The following is a 19,123-nucleotide window of genomic DNA, read 5'->3' as shown; positions in this document are numbered from 1 at the left end:
ACAAGAAGAGTAGGTGGCGCTGCTAACGAGTATCGCAAATTGACCGGCAGCAATTGGAAATGCCTTCAGTCACAAAAATTCTTATTACCCGGATTCGTTTGCTCCTAACGTATAACAGAACGAACTCATGCGTACATTATAACGTGATGAGTTAAAAAAAAAACAAGCAAACTTTAGAAGAAAACATAATAAACAGCTTGAATTTAGCATAGAAATACCATGCCGTACCATTTCAATCGCTTTCTCAATAACGATTTTTTTTTCTCACAAAAATTAATTAACTGAAGATAAGGATATTTTAGATGTCTGGAGTAATTACTTTGAAAGACTGTTAAATGAACCAAGCAGTGACAGAACAATACTACAACATTTTCAAGAGGAATACAAAGCAGTACATATCAATATTTGAGGTAGAAAAAGCTGTCAAAACTTGAAATGTGGAAAGACAGTTGGAGTGGATAATATTCGACCAGAAATACTAAAATATGGGGGGGGGTATGAAAGTTTTGCAGTTGCTATACTGCATAATTCTGAGGGCCTGGTCAGAAGGTCGAATTCCAGATGATTGAAGCAGAGCTCTCATAACCCATGTATAAAAAAAAGGAGTAAAACTGAATGAGAATTACAGAGGAATTTCTCTGCTAAGTGTTCCAGGTAAGATTTATGCAAGCATATTTGAAAAGAGATCGAAAAAGATTGTGAAAGAGAAACTTGGAGAAGAACAAGCCGAGTTCAGGCCAAATAGAGATTGTCAAGATCAGATTTTCACTTTAAGACAAATAATCTAGAAATAATGGGAATATGACAAGGATCGTACTTAACTTTTATAGATCTGGAAAAGGCATATAAAAAGGAGGTGCCCCAGAGAAAAGCTTTTTAAAACACTAAAATTATATGAGGTGAATAAAATATTATACAGAGCAATACATAGTCTATATTTAAGTTGTCAGTGAGCAGTTCGAATTGAAGGAAATACAGGAAAATGGTTTGATGTAAAATCAGGGGTAAGACAAGGATGCATATTATCTCCACTTTTATTCATCATTTATATGGATCATACGTAGGCTGTTCAATAAGTTATAAGACTATATTTATACAGAAAACAGATTACCTTTAATTGTCATCATTTACATAGTCGAATTTTCGAAGTAACTACCGTGAGACGCGATGCATTTGTCCCAACGTTGCGTCCACTTCTTAAACATGTGAAAGTTCGTTTTTTGAGAGTTCTTTCAAAACCGCCTCCGCAGCTTTTACACATGCTTTGTTGCTTTCGAAATGGCGGCCTTTTAGTGGTTTCTTGAGCTGAGGACACAGCCAGAAATCGCACGGTGCGAGATCAGGACTGTATGGAGGGTGTGGTAGGATATCTATGTTGTTCTTCTGCAAAACGTCCACTACACAACCAGCAATATGTGGCCTTGCATTATCGTGGTGCAATAAGAAGCCATTCTTCAGCAATGGACGCTTCCTTTTGATGTGCTGTACCATTGTCCGTAAAACATCCGCATAGTATGAGCCGTTTACAGTATTCCCTGGTTCTACAGCGTGTTGGTAAACAATGCCTTCGTAGTCAAAAAACATTATGGTCATAACTTTACCAGCCGATTTTACAGTTTTTGCTTTCTTGGGGGTAGGCGAAGACGGATGCTTCCATTCACTGCTTTCTTGTTTCATTGTAGGGTCATAGTGATACAACCAAGCTTCATCTGCTGTAATGATGCGTTTTAAGAAGTTGTAGCCTTCTTTTTCCAGTCTTTCTTTCCATTCTGTGCACACATCCACTCGATGCTACATTTGCTCCGGTGTCAAGAGTTTGGGAATCCATCGGGCGCAAACACGTTTCAGTCCCAAATGTTCAGCTATGATTGAGTGAACACTTCCCACAGAAATATTCAGGACAACATGCAGCTGGCGTACTGTAATTCTGCGATCCTCCTTGATGATAATCGCTGCTGTGTTGATCATTGTCTCTGTGATGGACGTTGAAGGTCTTCCCTCACGTTCAAGATCTTTCACATTTTGCCTTCCTTCCTTAAAAGTTTTATGCCAGCGAAGAACACGTGCCCTCGACATTGCTTCATCGTGGAAAGCTTCGCGTATCATGTTAAAAGTGCCCGCTGCCGATTTTTGCAAACGCACACAAAATTTAATCGCATAACGCTGTTCCAAGGACGCTTCCATTTCGACCACTGGTCGCGGTTCAAAGGCGCGCCGAAACAAGCTTGCGTTTAGTCACGTGCCACTCGGGCACATCAGCCCGTATACGCCATCTATCAACCTCTTTTGTTAATACAGACAGCAACATTTCTTTATTCCACGGAAATTAATATTGATGAGTGGTTTCACGACAGTAAAATTAGTCTTATTACTTATTGAAGCCCTCGTATTATGAAAGAAAGTGGCATCAAGCCTGCTATTAGAATTGGAGATTTCAAACTTAGCTCTTTGCTTTATACAGATCATTTTGTACTTCTAAACACATCTAGTGCAAGTCTCCAGGATTCATTAACTAAACTGAATAACAGCTGTAACAAATTGGCATGAAAATCAGTAATAAAAAAAAATTATGAAAATATGCAGGAACACAGAGAATTTCAGTTGCATTCTGAATGGAGATCCTATAGAATAATTTGATAAATATTTCAGCTATTTAGGCACAGTTTCCAGTGAAGATGGTAGGTTAAATCTGGAAACAAACAACACAATAAGCAAGCTGGTATGGTGGTAGCCAGCTGAATAAATTTATATGTAATAAGAGAGAAATTAGCCAAAAACATCGAACTAGCAGTATAGTGTTTAAACCAGTTTTAAGTTATGGATTTGAGAGATGGGTTATAAATAAAGCACTTAATCAAAGACTAGAGACCACAGATATGAGAGTTCTGAGAAAAATTAGGGGAGTGAACCGATGGCATCAATGACAGAATCATATTAAAAATGACGATGTTAGAAAGGAAGTTGACATTATTAGCATTCAAGAATGAGTCAGTAGAGCTAATCTAAGATGGTATGGTCACTTAAACAGAATAGGAGAGGAAAAGTTAGCAAAACAGGTGATTGATGCCAATTTGGCTGGAAAGAGACCCAAAAGAAAGACCAAGGTCTAGGTGGATTTATTGGGTCAGAAGTTCCTCAGAAGCAGGAAATGCTAGATATGGTAATATTGGAGTGTTCACAAGTAATAGATTGACTGGGAGAAAAATTGTTGATAGGAGATTAATAATACTGTAAACTTAATCATGTTGCTGTCATAGTAACCTGAACATCCCTTGGGTGTACATATTAGGAAATTGATGATAAATGATGAAAAATTAATTATCAAAACTTCGTAAGAACTTCAGTTAATTTTACTTACCAAATTCAAACCTCATATTTTTAGTATCCTTTTCAATAACAAATCTGACCAGAATATCTGTTTGAAAGAAACTACACATTTAGCAGTGTTTGAGAATCTTTTTAACAAATACAGCCTTGATACAATTAAATGGATTAATCTTAACAAATCTTTATTAAAGGTAGAGTGTTTTTTGTTTTAATTAAGACTCCTGTATATCAGACCTGCATCGCAAACCGCCAAAAATCCAAAACTAAAGACATTAAATTCCACACAATCCTTGCTGAATGAATTTTCTAAAATACGCTGACAGCTAAGTTTTTAGCGCCCTTTAGATTTTGACAGTTTCGATAATTGGTAAAATATCCTGATATTAGAAACCTTTTAGACATCACTGCCCTAGGCAAATGCCTCAGTGGCAAACACTTCCAACGCCTCTACCTGGACAAATGAAATCGCCATAGCAGAATCTGCAGAAATAACTCTGCAGTAAGTAAGTATCCTTTCTTGCTTGCTTTCTATTTTACTTTATGAGTAGACCATGCAAGCGTTCGAAATCAGATCGAATGGAATAGGGTGGTTAATCCTTATTCTCGTGGTAAATCTATGTCTGTAAATTGCGTGTGGTCTTATGGCTGGTTTGTGGGATGAAAAACCGGAGTTTCAGACAGGAAGGAAAATCCTTTCCACCACCGTATGAGATCGACTAACTCATCTTCAGCTGAAAGGCTATGATAAAAATTCTTCGCGTTCAAGATGGGATTCGAACCCAGGTCTTTCCAACCAAAGGACATCGTCGAAACTGATTGAGGTATGGAATCTCTCTATAGAAGCGCTGAAGTATGTAAATATTATTATATTTACATACTTCAGCGCTTCCTATCTCACTCGTGATCGAAATTTCTTCCTAAAATAATGTCAAAAATTCTCCCTTTTCTAAGCTCTCCCTAAGCTATCTGCTCACGAAAGGAAATTATTTCTATATAGCTCCAAAATTAATAGTAATAAAAAAAGGCCTAAGCTTTATGCATGAGTTTATTTTTTGCCTACAAGTAAGTCTATAAATTAAATGTTTCACATTACTAATTAAAGTTTGTTTTTAAAAGAGAATATTAACTGAAAAAAAAAAAAACGACCTAAAATATTGAGCAAAAGGATCACATATTTGTTGCGCCCTTTTTTTAAGTTAAAAGAGTTTTTTATTTTATTTTAATTTATTTAGCACTGTACTCAATAATGAGAACCGAGAATAATACTGATTTGAAATAGGAAATGTGTCAAATCAATACATATGGAAATATGGCAAAGCAAGAATATACTACAGTAAATCAAAAAGTAAAAAAGGGATCAGTTCCTGCTGGTTTGCAGCACTAAAACAATCTGCAGTGACCAATATCAACAGTAATTTATCCCACTCTGAGTTTTAGTAGTTAATCTAAATAACGAGCTTTTACATTTCATAAAGAAGTATATTAAAAACACCCAGAAGCTAAAATCCGTGAGAGAGAGAAATGCGACTTAAGAGAATTAGCTAACAATATTTAAATAATAAATACAAGATGCCGTTTAAATAAGAATACAAAGTATATGACATTTCCGTATATGACATTCACGAACTCTAAAACAGTTTCAAATGCCTTTATTATAGGATTTCCTAGGCATAATTCACATGTGGGACATCAAACTCCGATTCACCACACCCAGCAGGCATCATGTCGTAACAAGGGTGGATGTGAGCATAATTGTAGACTGTATAATGGGAAAATCATCTGCTCATGTAGAGAGGGATATCGCCTTGCAGACGACAAGAAGTCTTGTGTGGGTAAGTACCACTTCCTGTTCAGCCATCAAGCTATAAATCAAGCAGTTATTAACGTCTATTTATTTCATTTTTTTTAATAACTCAAAAATATTAAAAACATATTTAGTTATCGCGATGACAGTTGTTAATTAAATCTCGACTGATTTATAGTTTTATGTTTCAAAAATTTTCAAAATCCTATTATAGAATCAAGAAGCGAGTATTCTCACTCTGGAGGTGAATCATCCGTAAAGACACGGCAACCTTATCTCGGAGATGACAAGCAACAAAAGCAATCGTGTTCTGTGAACAATGGCGGTTGTAGTCACCAATGTAAGTTGGTGGATGATAAAGTTAAATGCTTCTGTAGGCCTGGATATGAGCTTTCAGAAAATGGGAAAACTTGCGTTGGTAAGTTGATTAACACTAGATACAGGAATGAGTCAATTTACTATTGCAATGTGTCGAATCTGTGTGATCAAAATTTTTTTTCCCGGATTGTACTAACGAATGGTGTTTAGCTACCCTCCTACATATTCAGCCCCAGCAGTAGAAAATGCGTGGCCCAATTAAGATCATTTTGGCAGGACTCCTTATTTAAGATAATTAAGTATCGGGAATGTATGCTGTTACACAATATTAAATATTAATATTATGATTAACAGTATAATTATAAGTAAATGTATAATTAATATTATTTATTAATTATACTTTTACCAAAAAAAACTAATTATAAAAAATCTTAAATTCCTTGTTTCATCAGATGGTACGAGACGACTGAGATGACTTAAGATTGGGTGCAAATGAACTAAGCAACCACCTAGCGCAGTTCGCTTGCGGGTCAGATCTGCGTTTTAGCAACGCGTTGGATGTTAAAATCGTATGTTAAAATGCTTCGACAAGATCGAAATGAGATTTCCAAATCAGCTAACTCATCTTCATACCTTTGTTTATTCATATTTATTACGATGCTAAGATCTCTACCTGCACAACACAAAACCTCACTTTAAGCATAATTGCTTCTCAAATAACACAAGTTACAACTTTCAAATCAACGGAAAAAATATATTAGATTCTAATAAGTATGCATTTTAGGAAGTAGATGACTTTCTCTACTGTTTACTCTGTGAACAGAGTTGCGGCCTCACACTATTTACTAGAGGCTTGTAGTGGCTTTAAAAAAGTATGTTTGATTTCTAGAGTAAAGTTTCCGGATTATCTAGTATAGTTATCCGGATTATCTTAATCGAACCTCTCTATTAATATGCTATAAGTTTGCAACCTACAGGTGCAAATGTCATTAAGAAAACTAGTGGTGGAAGTTTATACTAATGCTAATTGTAGTAGTGTCATCTGTTGGTGAGTACGTGTTTATTATTATTATTATTATTATTATTATTATTATTATTATTATTATTATATATTTTGGAGCGCACTACGTACATTTCCTTGCCATTTTCCAATGGAGTGAGGAGAATCTAGTAAACTTTCATGCTGCTAAGACACGGTCATATTTTTTGCAAGAAAGAGCAACTTCAAATTCCAGTCCAAATTAATTTCTCTTCTTGGGCTGATTTACTCCTTTATGAGGAACCTTTTCTGGCACAAACATATCACGCAGTGAAGTGATGATATTTCAAGATAATCTATACAACTACTAAAACAATATAAATTCCAGTCACGCCCAATCTTGAATACTATTCTCGCATATGGAGTGGTGCAATAAATGCTCACATAACAATGTTTGATGCTATTCAGAAGCTCTCTTCCTGTTCCTGTAGTTTTGAATATTTACAAACTTTTTTCAAATCCGTCAAGTAAATTAAATGGATTTTTTTTTCAGACTCCGACGAATGCCAAAAAGATAACGGTGGATGTCAAGGAATGTGTCACAACAAGAAAGGCTATCATTTTTGTTCGTGCGCACCTGGCTACAAAATAGGATCAAATAAGAAAAGCTGTCATGGTAAGCTTGCATGGAACTCTCTCTCTGCTCTCTCCCTCTCTCTCTCAGATTTATCATATAAAAAAAAGACAGATTTCGTCCTCCACTTATATCTATTCAAATTTGCTTGTATTTCCAATCTTCTGTAGTTATGAGAAATATATGTTGTGAGAGAAATATAAATTGAATCAGACGAAATGAATGATGCTAATACATTCCTGGTTTGTCTCTTCTAGATATAAATGAATGTCTGCCGAACAACTACCATGGTCCCTGTGAAGATACCTGCCATAACATCCCTGGAAGTTACGAGTGTTCTTGTACACGGACAGGAACCAGATTATCTGCGAATAAACATTCCTGCGAAGGTAAAATTTACCAAATTGACTTTTTAGAAAAGTGCACTATTCAAACTGAGGTTAGCGTGCAGTGTAAAAAGAACACTACCGGACAAGTGAAAACACTATGCTTCCATAAATAAACACACATATAAGATGTAATACGAGAGAAAATATTTTACACAGTCAGTGATTTTTTATTTTATTTTATTTATTTATCCTGAGTTCAAAATGTAACGGGTAACGATCTCCATTTAATACTGCAGTGCTTCTCAAACTTAGAAAGTTCGTTTCAATCTTTGCTAAAAATGTTTTTTTTTTTTGCCCGTTACTTGTGTTCACCATGTTAAAATGAGTATTGGAAGAACATTATATTTCAGAAAAACCGGCGCAAACACTTCAACTGTGTGTTGGTCCTCCTTTGAACTTGATCACACATTTTACTCTTCTTAACATACTCTCCATTAGATTGTGAAAACGCGTTTACATTTTAGACAATTCTTACTTCAACAGCACCACTTTGTACACCACTCTACAAGACTGAACGTAATGCTCTCACTCGGATCCAATACTCCGTTTTACTGGATTGGATCGGAATTCTGTGGAGGACATTTAAGCTTTACTACATTATTTTGTTTCAAACCATGCTGTAATAGAACTTAAGATATAACACAGCGCGTTGTTGTATGGAGAGACACTGGGACTATTCTTGAAAACGTAGGAGGTATTGCATTATTCAGAAATATTGCATAATCACCGGCTTTCATCTTCCTAGTCTACTCTTACAAGTCTGAATCTATACTAAGAGCAATACCTCAGCCATCATACGTTAGTGTAAGGACGATGCACTAGAGCAGTGGTCTCCAAACTTTTCGCCGTGAGGGCCACATTGGGTACTTCAGCACTGTTCAGCGGGCCGTAGTAAAAAAAAAAAAAAAACTCTAGAACTAGATATATGAGTTTTATTGAAAGCAGATAAAAACTGATTACAGAGTATGTGAGATTAAATTATCGTATATTAATGACAACGAACACTATCAGCAAATTCTCGTATTTTTATCACAAATTATAATAAAACCATTAATGTGAATGATGTAACTGTGTTTGTGTTTTTAAAATCTTATTAAACTCAGGTTCAAATTTTGAAGTGCTAATTACAAATAGCGATTTCAAATGTTCATCAGATAAATTTTCCCCGTATTTTGACTTGATATATTTCATTCGAGAAAAAGTTTGTTCGCAAAGATACGTTGTCCCAAAAATAGAGAAAAATAAAAAAAATTTGAATTTTACGAAATTTTTTTTTAATTCGTTAGTCCATTTTGAATATTTAGGATATTTTGAACACAATTTTAATTAATGCATTTGAAATGTATCAACACCATGTGTTTTTTTTTTTTTTTTGCGGATTCTTATTGAAAAATTAGTCCAATTGGCGGGCCGGATAAAATCATATCGCGGGCCACATCTGACCCGCGGGCCGTAGTTTGGAGACCCGCATATATGGCGAACTTATGGCACATCCGAGAATTCTGCTGGCACGTCAACGATTTACAGGTGATATCCTTTTATACGCTTATAAATTATTCAACTTTTTTTAATTGTTACAATACGTATAATATGCCCACGCTTTAGAGATCTCCACTTGGAAACTTGCCAAGAATAGTCAATTCATGCTGAAGGGGAGAAAGAAATGAAGGACGTACAAATTGGGCGCCAACACGCGAAATCACGTGCTTTATAAGTAAAATTTTCCAATTGTTATACATGCAACATAGTTAACTACAATGATCATAAAAGAGAAGTTAATTTTCCGACGTGGAATAATAAACAACTCATCCCACAATATGGACTGATTACCCTATTATCGGAATGGATTCTCCTGTTGACATGCGCAGAAGTGTCGAAGGGTCTCTAATCTGTGGGCGAACTTAAGTTAAATTTTGTTTTACACCAGAGAACAGCTATGAAGACGCGCATATGATTGGTGCAGTATTAACCAAAGACAAAGGCAACGGACAATTGTTGAGTTCAAATGCTAATTCTCTTCAACCGAATTCCATAACATGTGAAACTGTCATAACAACATTCACTATATATTTCTTAATTTTAACACATTCACGAGGGGGGTGTCGTTTATCATTCTGACGGAACTTCTCTTCATTGGTGGGTTCAACTCACACAAAGCTTCAACCTTTGGTTGAATTTTATTGCTGCTTGTTTGCGTTTGAGCTGGCACAGGAACTCACACATGTATTATATGGCATATTTCAAATTCGTGGTAGAATTTTATTTGAAGTTAGCCTTTGTATTTGCCATAATGACATCGAGAATTTCAAATACAATAAAACAAACACTTATTTCATGTAACTGAAAAATTGGACAAGAGTGTTTAGTTAGATGCTGTGTTTCCAGTGCAACATATGGTTTTGCTTGAGTCTATACAGCATAGTTTCTGTGAGAGAGGACATGTGATTCATTAATTAGCGCCGTTTTTATTCCAACTGTCTCTAATTGTACTATTTGTTGCAGACTGCAAAAGACTCCATACCTTAATCAGGGATACAATAAAATTACTTGTTTTTCTTGCATCTGCAGTATAATGGCTGTTGGGGAGGGAGCAAGTTACTGTCACCTCGACGTGAACATGTTTAAACATTTTTCGTGTGCAAGGCATTTTAATGTCTCTTTTTTCCCGTAAAATAAAATCAGATGTACCAGTAATATTCTAGTAAATATGGTAAGCGTTTCGCCAACAAATTGACATCCTTCTGCTGCTTCCCTTGCTCAGCTAACTTTGATCGTGAGTTACAATGCATAAATATTTTTCTCACTACTGTTTTTTTTTTTTTAAACCAACATAATGAAAATCAATTTAATAATACAATAATCAATTTTACACTGAATAACATTATAAATTTATAGATAAATAAATATTATAAATAAAATTAAATATTATAAATAAAATTAAATATTATAAATAAAATTAAATATTATAAATAAAATTAAATATTATTTATAAAATTATAATTAATTATTTATAAAATATTATAAATAAATATATATATTATAAATTTATAAATAAATAAATTACGTTAGATTAATTTTCTATGAATCTTTTCCATATTAAAAACTGCCCGGCACGTCAGCAACTCGATTTGTAAATTTTTGGCACGCGCACATAAAAAAGGTTCGCCACCACTGCACTAGAGTATTCTCCGTATCCACACTCCTCCATCAGACTGGAAGGTCATATTCGTCGTTCCACATCACGATGTTCTTTACACCAATAGAGACTGTACTGTTGATGGCCATGGTTGTTGTATGACTTATGTGCAGCTGTCCTTTTGCAGCAACTGAGACTGCGCAGATTTTTACGTGACTATTAACCTGAATCCTGTTAACTCCTCGAACTCTCAGTCTCCATACTGGCTAGCCGAGATTTCCGTACCCGCTCAGGAAGCTCACACAAAAGGTTATTGGTGTTAGTATCCTGGGTCTTCCTTTACATTCTTAGGCTGAGGCGGTACACTCTCATATTTCCATTTTAATCATGTTGCCTATAGTTCATTTTTCGTGATGCAGTCTTTTACCAATGTGACGAATGGATAATCGCTAATAGGACATCGTATGGTGCCTCTTTCGAAATATGTGAATCCTTTTAGAAATACCACTGACAGCAAACATGCCCTGTGCCCTATGGAGTAGTGTTTATCTTATATGGCAACATAACTCACGTGTGACAACTAAAATGAAAATATTCGTTGTTTCATTCTAAACGTGTTTTCCCAATACTCATTTCCACGACACAGTTTATTTCGAGATTATGTTTCCTGTTACATGAATTTTTCTTTTAATTTTTTTCGTTTATTTATTTTCAGATATAAATGAATGTGAGAAGGATAATTTCGGATGTTCGGATATATGTCAAAACTCGTATGGAAGGGCATTTTGTGCATGCAAATACGGTTATAAATTAGCAGACGACGACAAAACATGCATAGGTAAGAAGGAAAAATTATAAACTTTATGGCTTCATGAATTGTTGTCTTTTTAAAAAATATAATTTTAATTTTTTTGTTATTTCTATTTTTAACTGCCACAGATAATTGTAGTCGAACTGAAAAATATTCATACATAAGATATCAAAATTTAACTTGTTTTCGAATGTACCGATAGCACTACTGTCCTTTATGTTTAGTGGATCTGACTCTTACTGTCCTCTTTCTTTCTCTCTTTACAGATTACAACGAGTGTGAAATTCCGGAAATCTCACGAATGTGTACAGGAATCTGCGTAAACACAATTGGTAGTTACAAGTGTATTAGGGAAAGTGAAGGATCTAATCGAGAAGAAACAGACGACCATACTTCAAATGTGGGAACATCTGTGGTTAGCAGATGTGGTACCGGATTTATGCTTCGTGGAGGATTTTGTGTTGGTAGGTTCAATGATAGGCACTGCGTACTGTCGTTAAATTTCTGTGCAATTAAGATTTTCATACCAATGTCATTAATGAAAATGTACGCGAAACAGGCTATCTAATTTGTACGACATGATTACCACAATAATGTCCGCTTGGTTAGCCTAGTGGTTTTGCGCTTCGCAACCATATGCCTGGGGAAGGAGTGTCCTAGGTTCGATTCCCATCAACGACGTGAGGAGCTCAAGGATCTTCCTCAGCCATAGCCAAGTTAGCCGGTCTTGGGCGTGGACAGCAGGGTTTTCCCGCCAGTTTATCTGGTGTTTTTCATCCCGCAGGCAAACCGGTCCGAGGACACACACGGATTACAGTCAGGAATACTGACCCAGCCATAGGTCTGATTCTTCAGCCTATGCTGGTTCCGGAGCCCGGATAAAATTTATTTGGTGGACTATATGGTACCGTGAACTCCCGCAAAAAGGGGGATCGCTGAATCATCACACGGAATTAATTTATTTACCACAACAATTTTGCTATCTTCAACATATTTAGTACTGAGGCATTTCCAGATCCTTCAGTAGCAATATTAGATATTTGATGCTGCGCTTAGGAATTTAAATTCCCAAGTGCCGTATTCACCCACGAAAGGCCAAACGGAGAGTTATGTTAGTACCACGAGTGGGGTTAGGTTTAAATAATCCGTAAACACGAACCTTTTTCAAACCCAGTTCAGGCTTCCAGTAGGCAGGGCAATGTCTTCACAACGGGTAATGAACATCATCTGCCTTCTAAAGACAATCAAACACATCCATGCCACAATGAGATTTGAATCACTAGACTGTTGTTGATTTGAATTTCAATCTCCAGTTGGAGAGCGAAGCAGTTATTCATTCAGTCAATCAGACCGGCAGTTAGAAGAGTGTCGGGATTTGAACCTAAATTTTTCGAACCAATGACATCGTTGAAACAGACTGAGCTAGGGAGACTCAGCGGAGATCTAAAATATGAAATCTCATTAAATGCTACACAGAAAACGTTTCAACCATTTTTCTGGATTACACAAGTGATTAAATAAAAATTGACGTGGCTCAGCCAATTTTAGTAAAAACTCAGTCAAAATTTAATAAAAAGCTGTCCAGCAAGAATTGAGTTATTGAATTATATGAGGATGAATGGATGAATGGACAAAATGAGTCTAGGTGCTGCGTAGTTTGCGAAATGCACCTAAAAATGAATCTACAGGAATCAGAGTTACAAGTTTTATATGTTCCAGCAACATTTCAAATGCAGAAAATAGAGAAATTTTGAAGCTTCTTTCGAATTCGGAATTGAATATTCGAAGACTGACAAGTCTTTCTAAGTCTGGTTGTCACATTCAAACAATGCGAATGAAGACACTCGCGCGCGTGCGCGCGAGTGATTGATCTGAAAATGTAATTAATAGTTTTTTTTTGCTGATCTCACAGAACATTCCAATTTTTATACGAAAAATTGTACCGTAGTGTATATGACAAGTTTTCCGATTATAGTATTCATTTTCTTACCGCAATCTTATTCAGGAAGGATTGTCAATGCAGCATAGTAATAGCGTAGATAGTCTTAATCTGAAACACTGCTGGAGAGACCAAACTTTTTGAAGACGCTACGGACCCCAAATAATTAGAATAAGAGCCACACAAGATAATGAAATTCATCTATCAGATAGCTACAGTGTAGTAATGTTATTGAAACTACTCTGCAATGAAAGAACAATCCTCGTCTGTCTTCCAACCATACTTGAAATCCACATATTTTTGCATGCTAGCAAACAAATTAATTATCATTATTAGTATCTTTCGCAATAAATGATATACTTTTGTTCTCTCTGTCTTCAGATAAGGACGAGTGCAGCATCCCGGAAATTGCTGAACGTTGCCAGGGTACTTGTAAAAACACAATTGGAAGTTACACTTGTTCCTTCACCCGAAATCCAAACTGGTCTGAATTTCTTACCACAGAAGATCCATATGGAGAAAAGAAACGAAATAAAGAAACACAGAAGTGTCCGGAAGGCTATCGACTGAATAACGCTGGACGTTGTGCAGGTAGGCACGCACGCACGCACGCACGAAAAATTCAATTTATTTGTGAAAGTGTATTAAATTATTAATTTTTAATGAATAATCTCCAGAGGCTTATTTTCTTAATTTGAATTACCTAAAACCACCATCTTACTTATTTAATCTTAGAAAAAGATCGATATTAATGGACTAGAAGCAATCGCTTAACCTTCAATTAGCCTTTAAGAATATACTAAACCTTTAATATAATAATATATTATGGTACTACTAAATTCGCGAGTTTTTACAATGGTGTTTTTTTTTTTTAATAGTAAGAAATCAAGTGTTTAAAATTGTGCTATGTTTTTAGAATTAATTTCACAAAATATTTCTAATTATTTTAGAAGTATTTTGTAAAAATAAAAATCCCTATAACAAGTAAAATTATCACAGTAATAATTTACACAGGCACTCTCTCTCACTCTCTCTCTCTCTATATATTTTTTTCGGAATATTCGCCCCTGATATATATATCAGGGACGAATATTCCGGGTGTGCTAAGTGTGCGGTCAGAGCTGGATTAACCATTAAGCAAAATAAGCACGTGCTTAGGGCATCATGGAAAGGGGGAGACACCACAGAATTTCTGCTTTAGTTAGATGACGAATTTAATTTAAATTAACTTTTAATTAGTTTTTCATTGTTTTTATCTTTTCTTACTGTTACCTACTTTGTTTCAATAAATAATGACGCATAGAAGGCCTAATAAAACTCTAAACGTGCATGACGGTTCGTTCACACCGTATTATCGCTCACGACGCTTTCTGGCACTACCATTGCGTCAAATGAGGTAATTTTTTATAATTAACGTAACCATTTTATTTTTTATTTTCCTGTCTGTTTTAGGTCTTGTTTTAATAAATTATGTCTTATAAAAGGTTCCAGAAGCAAATATAAAACAAATCACGTGGTTGTCTCAGAAACGCGCCTCCGGTAAAAGGCCTAGCTGTCGCAGAAGTGCGACTCCAGTAAAATAAGAGTTAATTAAAGCACGAGAGCACAAGATTCAGCTGTAAGCCGAAAATTAAATTGTTCGTATGATTTTGCCTGTGATATGTGTAACTGTGTTGATTGCCACCTAATACTCAACAAAATAATCTTTTTATTTCTGTATTTAACAGATCCCAAGAACCAAGATGAAACGTGTTCAGTTAAGTGGTGCACAAAGCGAAAACTATCAAAAAAGAAACAAGACAGACTTTGGAATTAGATTCCATGATTGCAAAGCTGACTGATTTCTTCAGACAAGTTTCACAACGTTATATACCGATTCCTGATCAGAGCCAATCTCCGTCATCAGAAGTGGACACAAATACCACTTTGATCACTTCAAAATCAAAATATGATGTTGGAATCATCAAGGTGTCACAAGTAGGTTCATCTAGCACATGTCTCACTACTGACCTCACTTTGTCTGTAAATTCTCTTGATATCTCTACTGCAAATATTGGTGCAAGTTGCTTTACAAAACATTCTGAGGTTGAAATAATTGCTGAAAATGAAAGTTTAGTGGGCCATGGTGATGGTGGTGAAATGATTCAGTCTACAAAAGATGAAGTAAATATAGCAAAAGATCCAGGGTTGTGGCTTGATTTCTCTGCTGATGACGTGGCTTATTGGACTGCTTGTGTACCCAGTGACTGTCAACACCACAATTGGCCATTTGACAAGTCTTACCGAGATTTCAGTAGTGGCAAACCAGTAAGATATTGTTCGCAGAAACTTTTTGTTGGGACAAAAGCCAATGGTGAGGAATACAAGAGAGAGAGTGGTTACTGTATTCACCATCAACGGAATCAGTTTATTGTTTTGTTTGTAAACTGTTTGCTCCTAAAAATTTCTCACATTTTGTTACAAGAGAAGGGTTCAGTGATTGGCGAAATACTATTGTAATTGATCAACATGAAAAAAATCACTACTCACCGAGACTCTATGCTAACACGCTTAACTTGCAAACAAGGTGTAGGGTTGGGACAACAGTCCTATCCTATCCTATCCCAATGGCTTTAACAGGCCTTTAAAGCCCACAACCTTCCAAGCATGCTTGGATTTCGTAACCGAAATACGAGGATAGAATGGTCACTGCTATGCCTCAAGGTATTCTTGGCTGTATCCCTGTGTGTTCACAGGGCCGGTTTGCCTGCTTGCGGGATGAAAAACTCCAGATAAACTGGCGGAAAAAACCCTACTGCCCGTGCCCAAGACCGGCTAACTTGGCTATGGCTGAGGAAGATCCTTCAGTTCCTCACGTCTCCGATGGGAATCGAACCTAGGACACTCCTTCCCCAGGCATATGGTTGCGAAGCGCAAAGCCACTAGGCTAACCGCGTGGAGGATGGGACAACAGTTGGAAAAACAAATTCAGGAAGAGTGTGATTACTGGGAACATGTCCTGAGGCATGTCATAGCTGTTATTCGTACGTTAGCTGAACGTGGCTTGGCTTTTCGAGGAACAGAAGAAAGCTTTGGATTATTACAAAATGGGAACTTTTTAGGGCTGCTTGAGCTCATAAGTCAGTTTGGTGCATTTTTAGCAGGTCACATTGTGAAATATGGAAATTGTGACAAAAGAAATCCTTCTTATCTGTCCAAAGCCACCTGTGAGGAACTTATTCAACTGATGACTCAAAAGGTCCACGTGCTTATTGTTGATGAAGTAAAATCTTCTGGTTATTTTAGTTTGTCAATGGATTCAACACCAGATCTGTCACATATCGACCAGTTAAGTGTTGTACTTAGGTAATTAAGAGATGGACAGCCTACTGAACGCTTTTTAACCTTTCTGGAAATGAAAAGCCATACTGGTGAGGAAATGGCAAATCAAGTGATGCAGTACTTACGTAAAATTTGTCAGCTAAACTTTTCAAAATGTAGGGGTCAGTCTCATGACAACGCTGCTAACATGTCTGGACGTTATAAGGGGATGCAGCAAAATATTTTAGAAACAAACAAGTTTGCTATATATGTGCCCTGTGCAGCTCATTCACTAAATTTGGTAGGTCGAAGTACTATTGACTGCCGTCAAGAGGCGGTTAATTTCTTCTCTACAGCGAGGTTGCTCTATACCTTTTTTTCAGCCTCAACCAGCCGGTGGACAATTCTTAAAGGTTGTATTGGAAATGAAAACGTCTTAAAATCCCTCTCTGATACCAGATGGGAGGCACATGCTATGGCAACAGCAGCAATTTTGAAATCTTTCCTTCAAATTTTAGAAGCGTTCACAAAAGGGAGAGTAGTCGGGTAGGCACTAGTGACAAGATCAAGATCAAGATAAGATAAAGAATCGTGAAGTGATTGAGATAATGACGTCATTGTGGGTGACGTCATGAGTTTGGAATTTCTCTGGGAGCATATGTGTCAATGGCTTCAGTTCTTGTGTTTTGTTCGCGTATGGCATTATGGGTAACGATTAGAGATGAGGATTCGTGTCGTGATTGGTAGGGCACTTTGAACAAGATCAAGATCAAGATAAGATAAGGAATCGTGTCGTGGATGTGTATTATTATAAAATGAAGATAAGTGACGTAATTTGTTAGCTGTAAATAAGTGACGTTATTGTTTTGAATGGAAAATGAAGATATATTAATGGATAAGTGATTGATGGGACACTATGAAGAAAACAGGGATAGGGTGAATGGTGGAAGTGACCTCCGTGTTGTGGATGTGTGTTGTTATGAGTTGTAGATAAGTAAATGGTTTGCATATGGCATTATGGGTGATGAATAGTGATAAAATAGAGTTTGGAATTTTACTGGGGGCCTCTCAACTGTCAGGGACATCACGTGGTGTGTTTGGTTCACGTATAACATTGTAGGTAATATTTAGAGATAAGTCATCGTGACGTTAAAGGTTTGGAAATTTCTGGGGAACATATGTCTCTCTGTGATATCACATGGTGTTTTGGTTTGCCTATGGAATTGTGGGCGATGTTTTTGAGATAAGATCTCTTGGAATTTTCCCAGGTGACACACATATCCATCATTGTCATCATGTTTTGTCTTTGGTTGTCTATAGATGGCTGTACTAATTTTCCAACACATTTTGGGGTATTTCTTTCCTGTTATAGGGTGGAAATTCTTAGGTAGAGTCGTGATGGCAGCTGTGATTAGGTTTTTCTGAGTAATTTAATTATATGCTGGTGTCCTACCCACCTGCATGCATGCACACGCACGCATGCACGCACACACACACTAGACATGAAAAGTCTTTATCCACTAATCTTTATCTTTATCCACTAATATATCTTCCTTTTCCATTCAAAACAATGTCACTTATTTACAACTAACAAATGACATCACTTATCTGCATCTGATAACAACACACACCCACGACACGATTCCTTATCTTATCTTGATCTTGTTCAAAGTTCCCCACCAATCATGACACAAATCCTTAATGCCATACGCGAACAAAACACAAGAACTGAAGCCATTGACACATATGCTCCCAGGGAAATTCAAAACATTCTAAACTCATGACGTCACCCACAATGACGTCATTATCTCAATCACGTCACGATTCATTTTATTTTATCTTGATCTTGATCTTGTCACTAGTGCCAAGATTGTCACCTCCCCTACTACTAGGGAGACACTAGAAGAAAAGCAGATAATATTGCAAATAAAATGCAAGAGCTAGAATTCATTTTTGTTGAATTTTTGGGATGAGATTTTGCAAAATTTTCATAGAGTAAGCCAAATTCTACAGAATGAGGATGTCAACTTAAAAATATGTGCAGATCTGTATGGATCATTAGCTCATCAATTGTGTACTTCACGAAATGAATTTGAAAGATATGAAGCAGCTTCAAAGGAAGTGCTACCAGATATTGATTGCAAGGCAGCTCAAACTCGCAAAAGTATCAGAAAGAAGGTACCCAATAACGGAGATACTCCACAAGTATATCTGAATGCCAGAGATAAATTTCGTATCACCACCTTTTACACAATTGTTGACAAACCTGAAACTGAGATGAGAAAAAGAGGAGAGATATACAAAGAAATATCAGAGAGATTTTCTTTTCTAAGTGATGCACCATAATGCTACTTCAATGACTTCATCATGTACTGAAATTGAAAGGTATTCTCAGTGTTGTCAAAAGATGATTGATGCTTACCCAGAGGACTTGAACACTAATTTCTCAGCTGAGCTTCAGAAGGTTCACTCATATGCATGCCATA

The 19,123-nt window shown here is 36.3% G+C and overlaps 1 protein-coding gene across 3 annotated transcripts in view; it reads left to right on the top strand.

Annotated features, from left to right (window-relative positions):
- The window catches only part of LOC150100233 (uncharacterized), a 72,974-nt gene that overhangs the window by 16,452 nt on the left and 37,399 nt on the right, over positions 1–19,123 (top strand). For all 3 annotated transcript variants that reach the window (XM_090402999.1, XM_090402998.1, XM_090403000.1), the window contains 7 exons: positions 4,986–5,159; positions 5,346–5,549; positions 6,982–7,104; positions 7,320–7,451; positions 11,303–11,425; positions 11,665–11,862; positions 13,719–13,928. In XM_090402999.1, the coding sequence (XP_090259125.1) occupies positions 4,986–5,159; positions 5,346–5,549; positions 6,982–7,104; positions 7,320–7,451; positions 11,303–11,425; positions 11,665–11,862; positions 13,719–13,928 (1,164 nt within the window). The remainder of the gene's footprint in view (positions 1–4,985; positions 5,160–5,345; positions 5,550–6,981; positions 7,105–7,319; positions 7,452–11,302; positions 11,426–11,664; positions 11,863–13,718; positions 13,929–19,123) is intronic.

This window comes from Typopeltis vanoorti, chromosome 13 (genome assembly GCF_054136105.1).
Source record: "Typopeltis vanoorti isolate ZY-2024b chromosome 13, IOZ_Tvanoo_1.0, whole genome shotgun sequence".
Taxonomy (NCBI): domain Eukaryota; kingdom Metazoa; phylum Arthropoda; class Arachnida; order Uropygi; family Thelyphonidae; genus Typopeltis; species Typopeltis vanoorti.
This window is presented reverse-complemented; position numbering and strand designations above follow the sequence as displayed.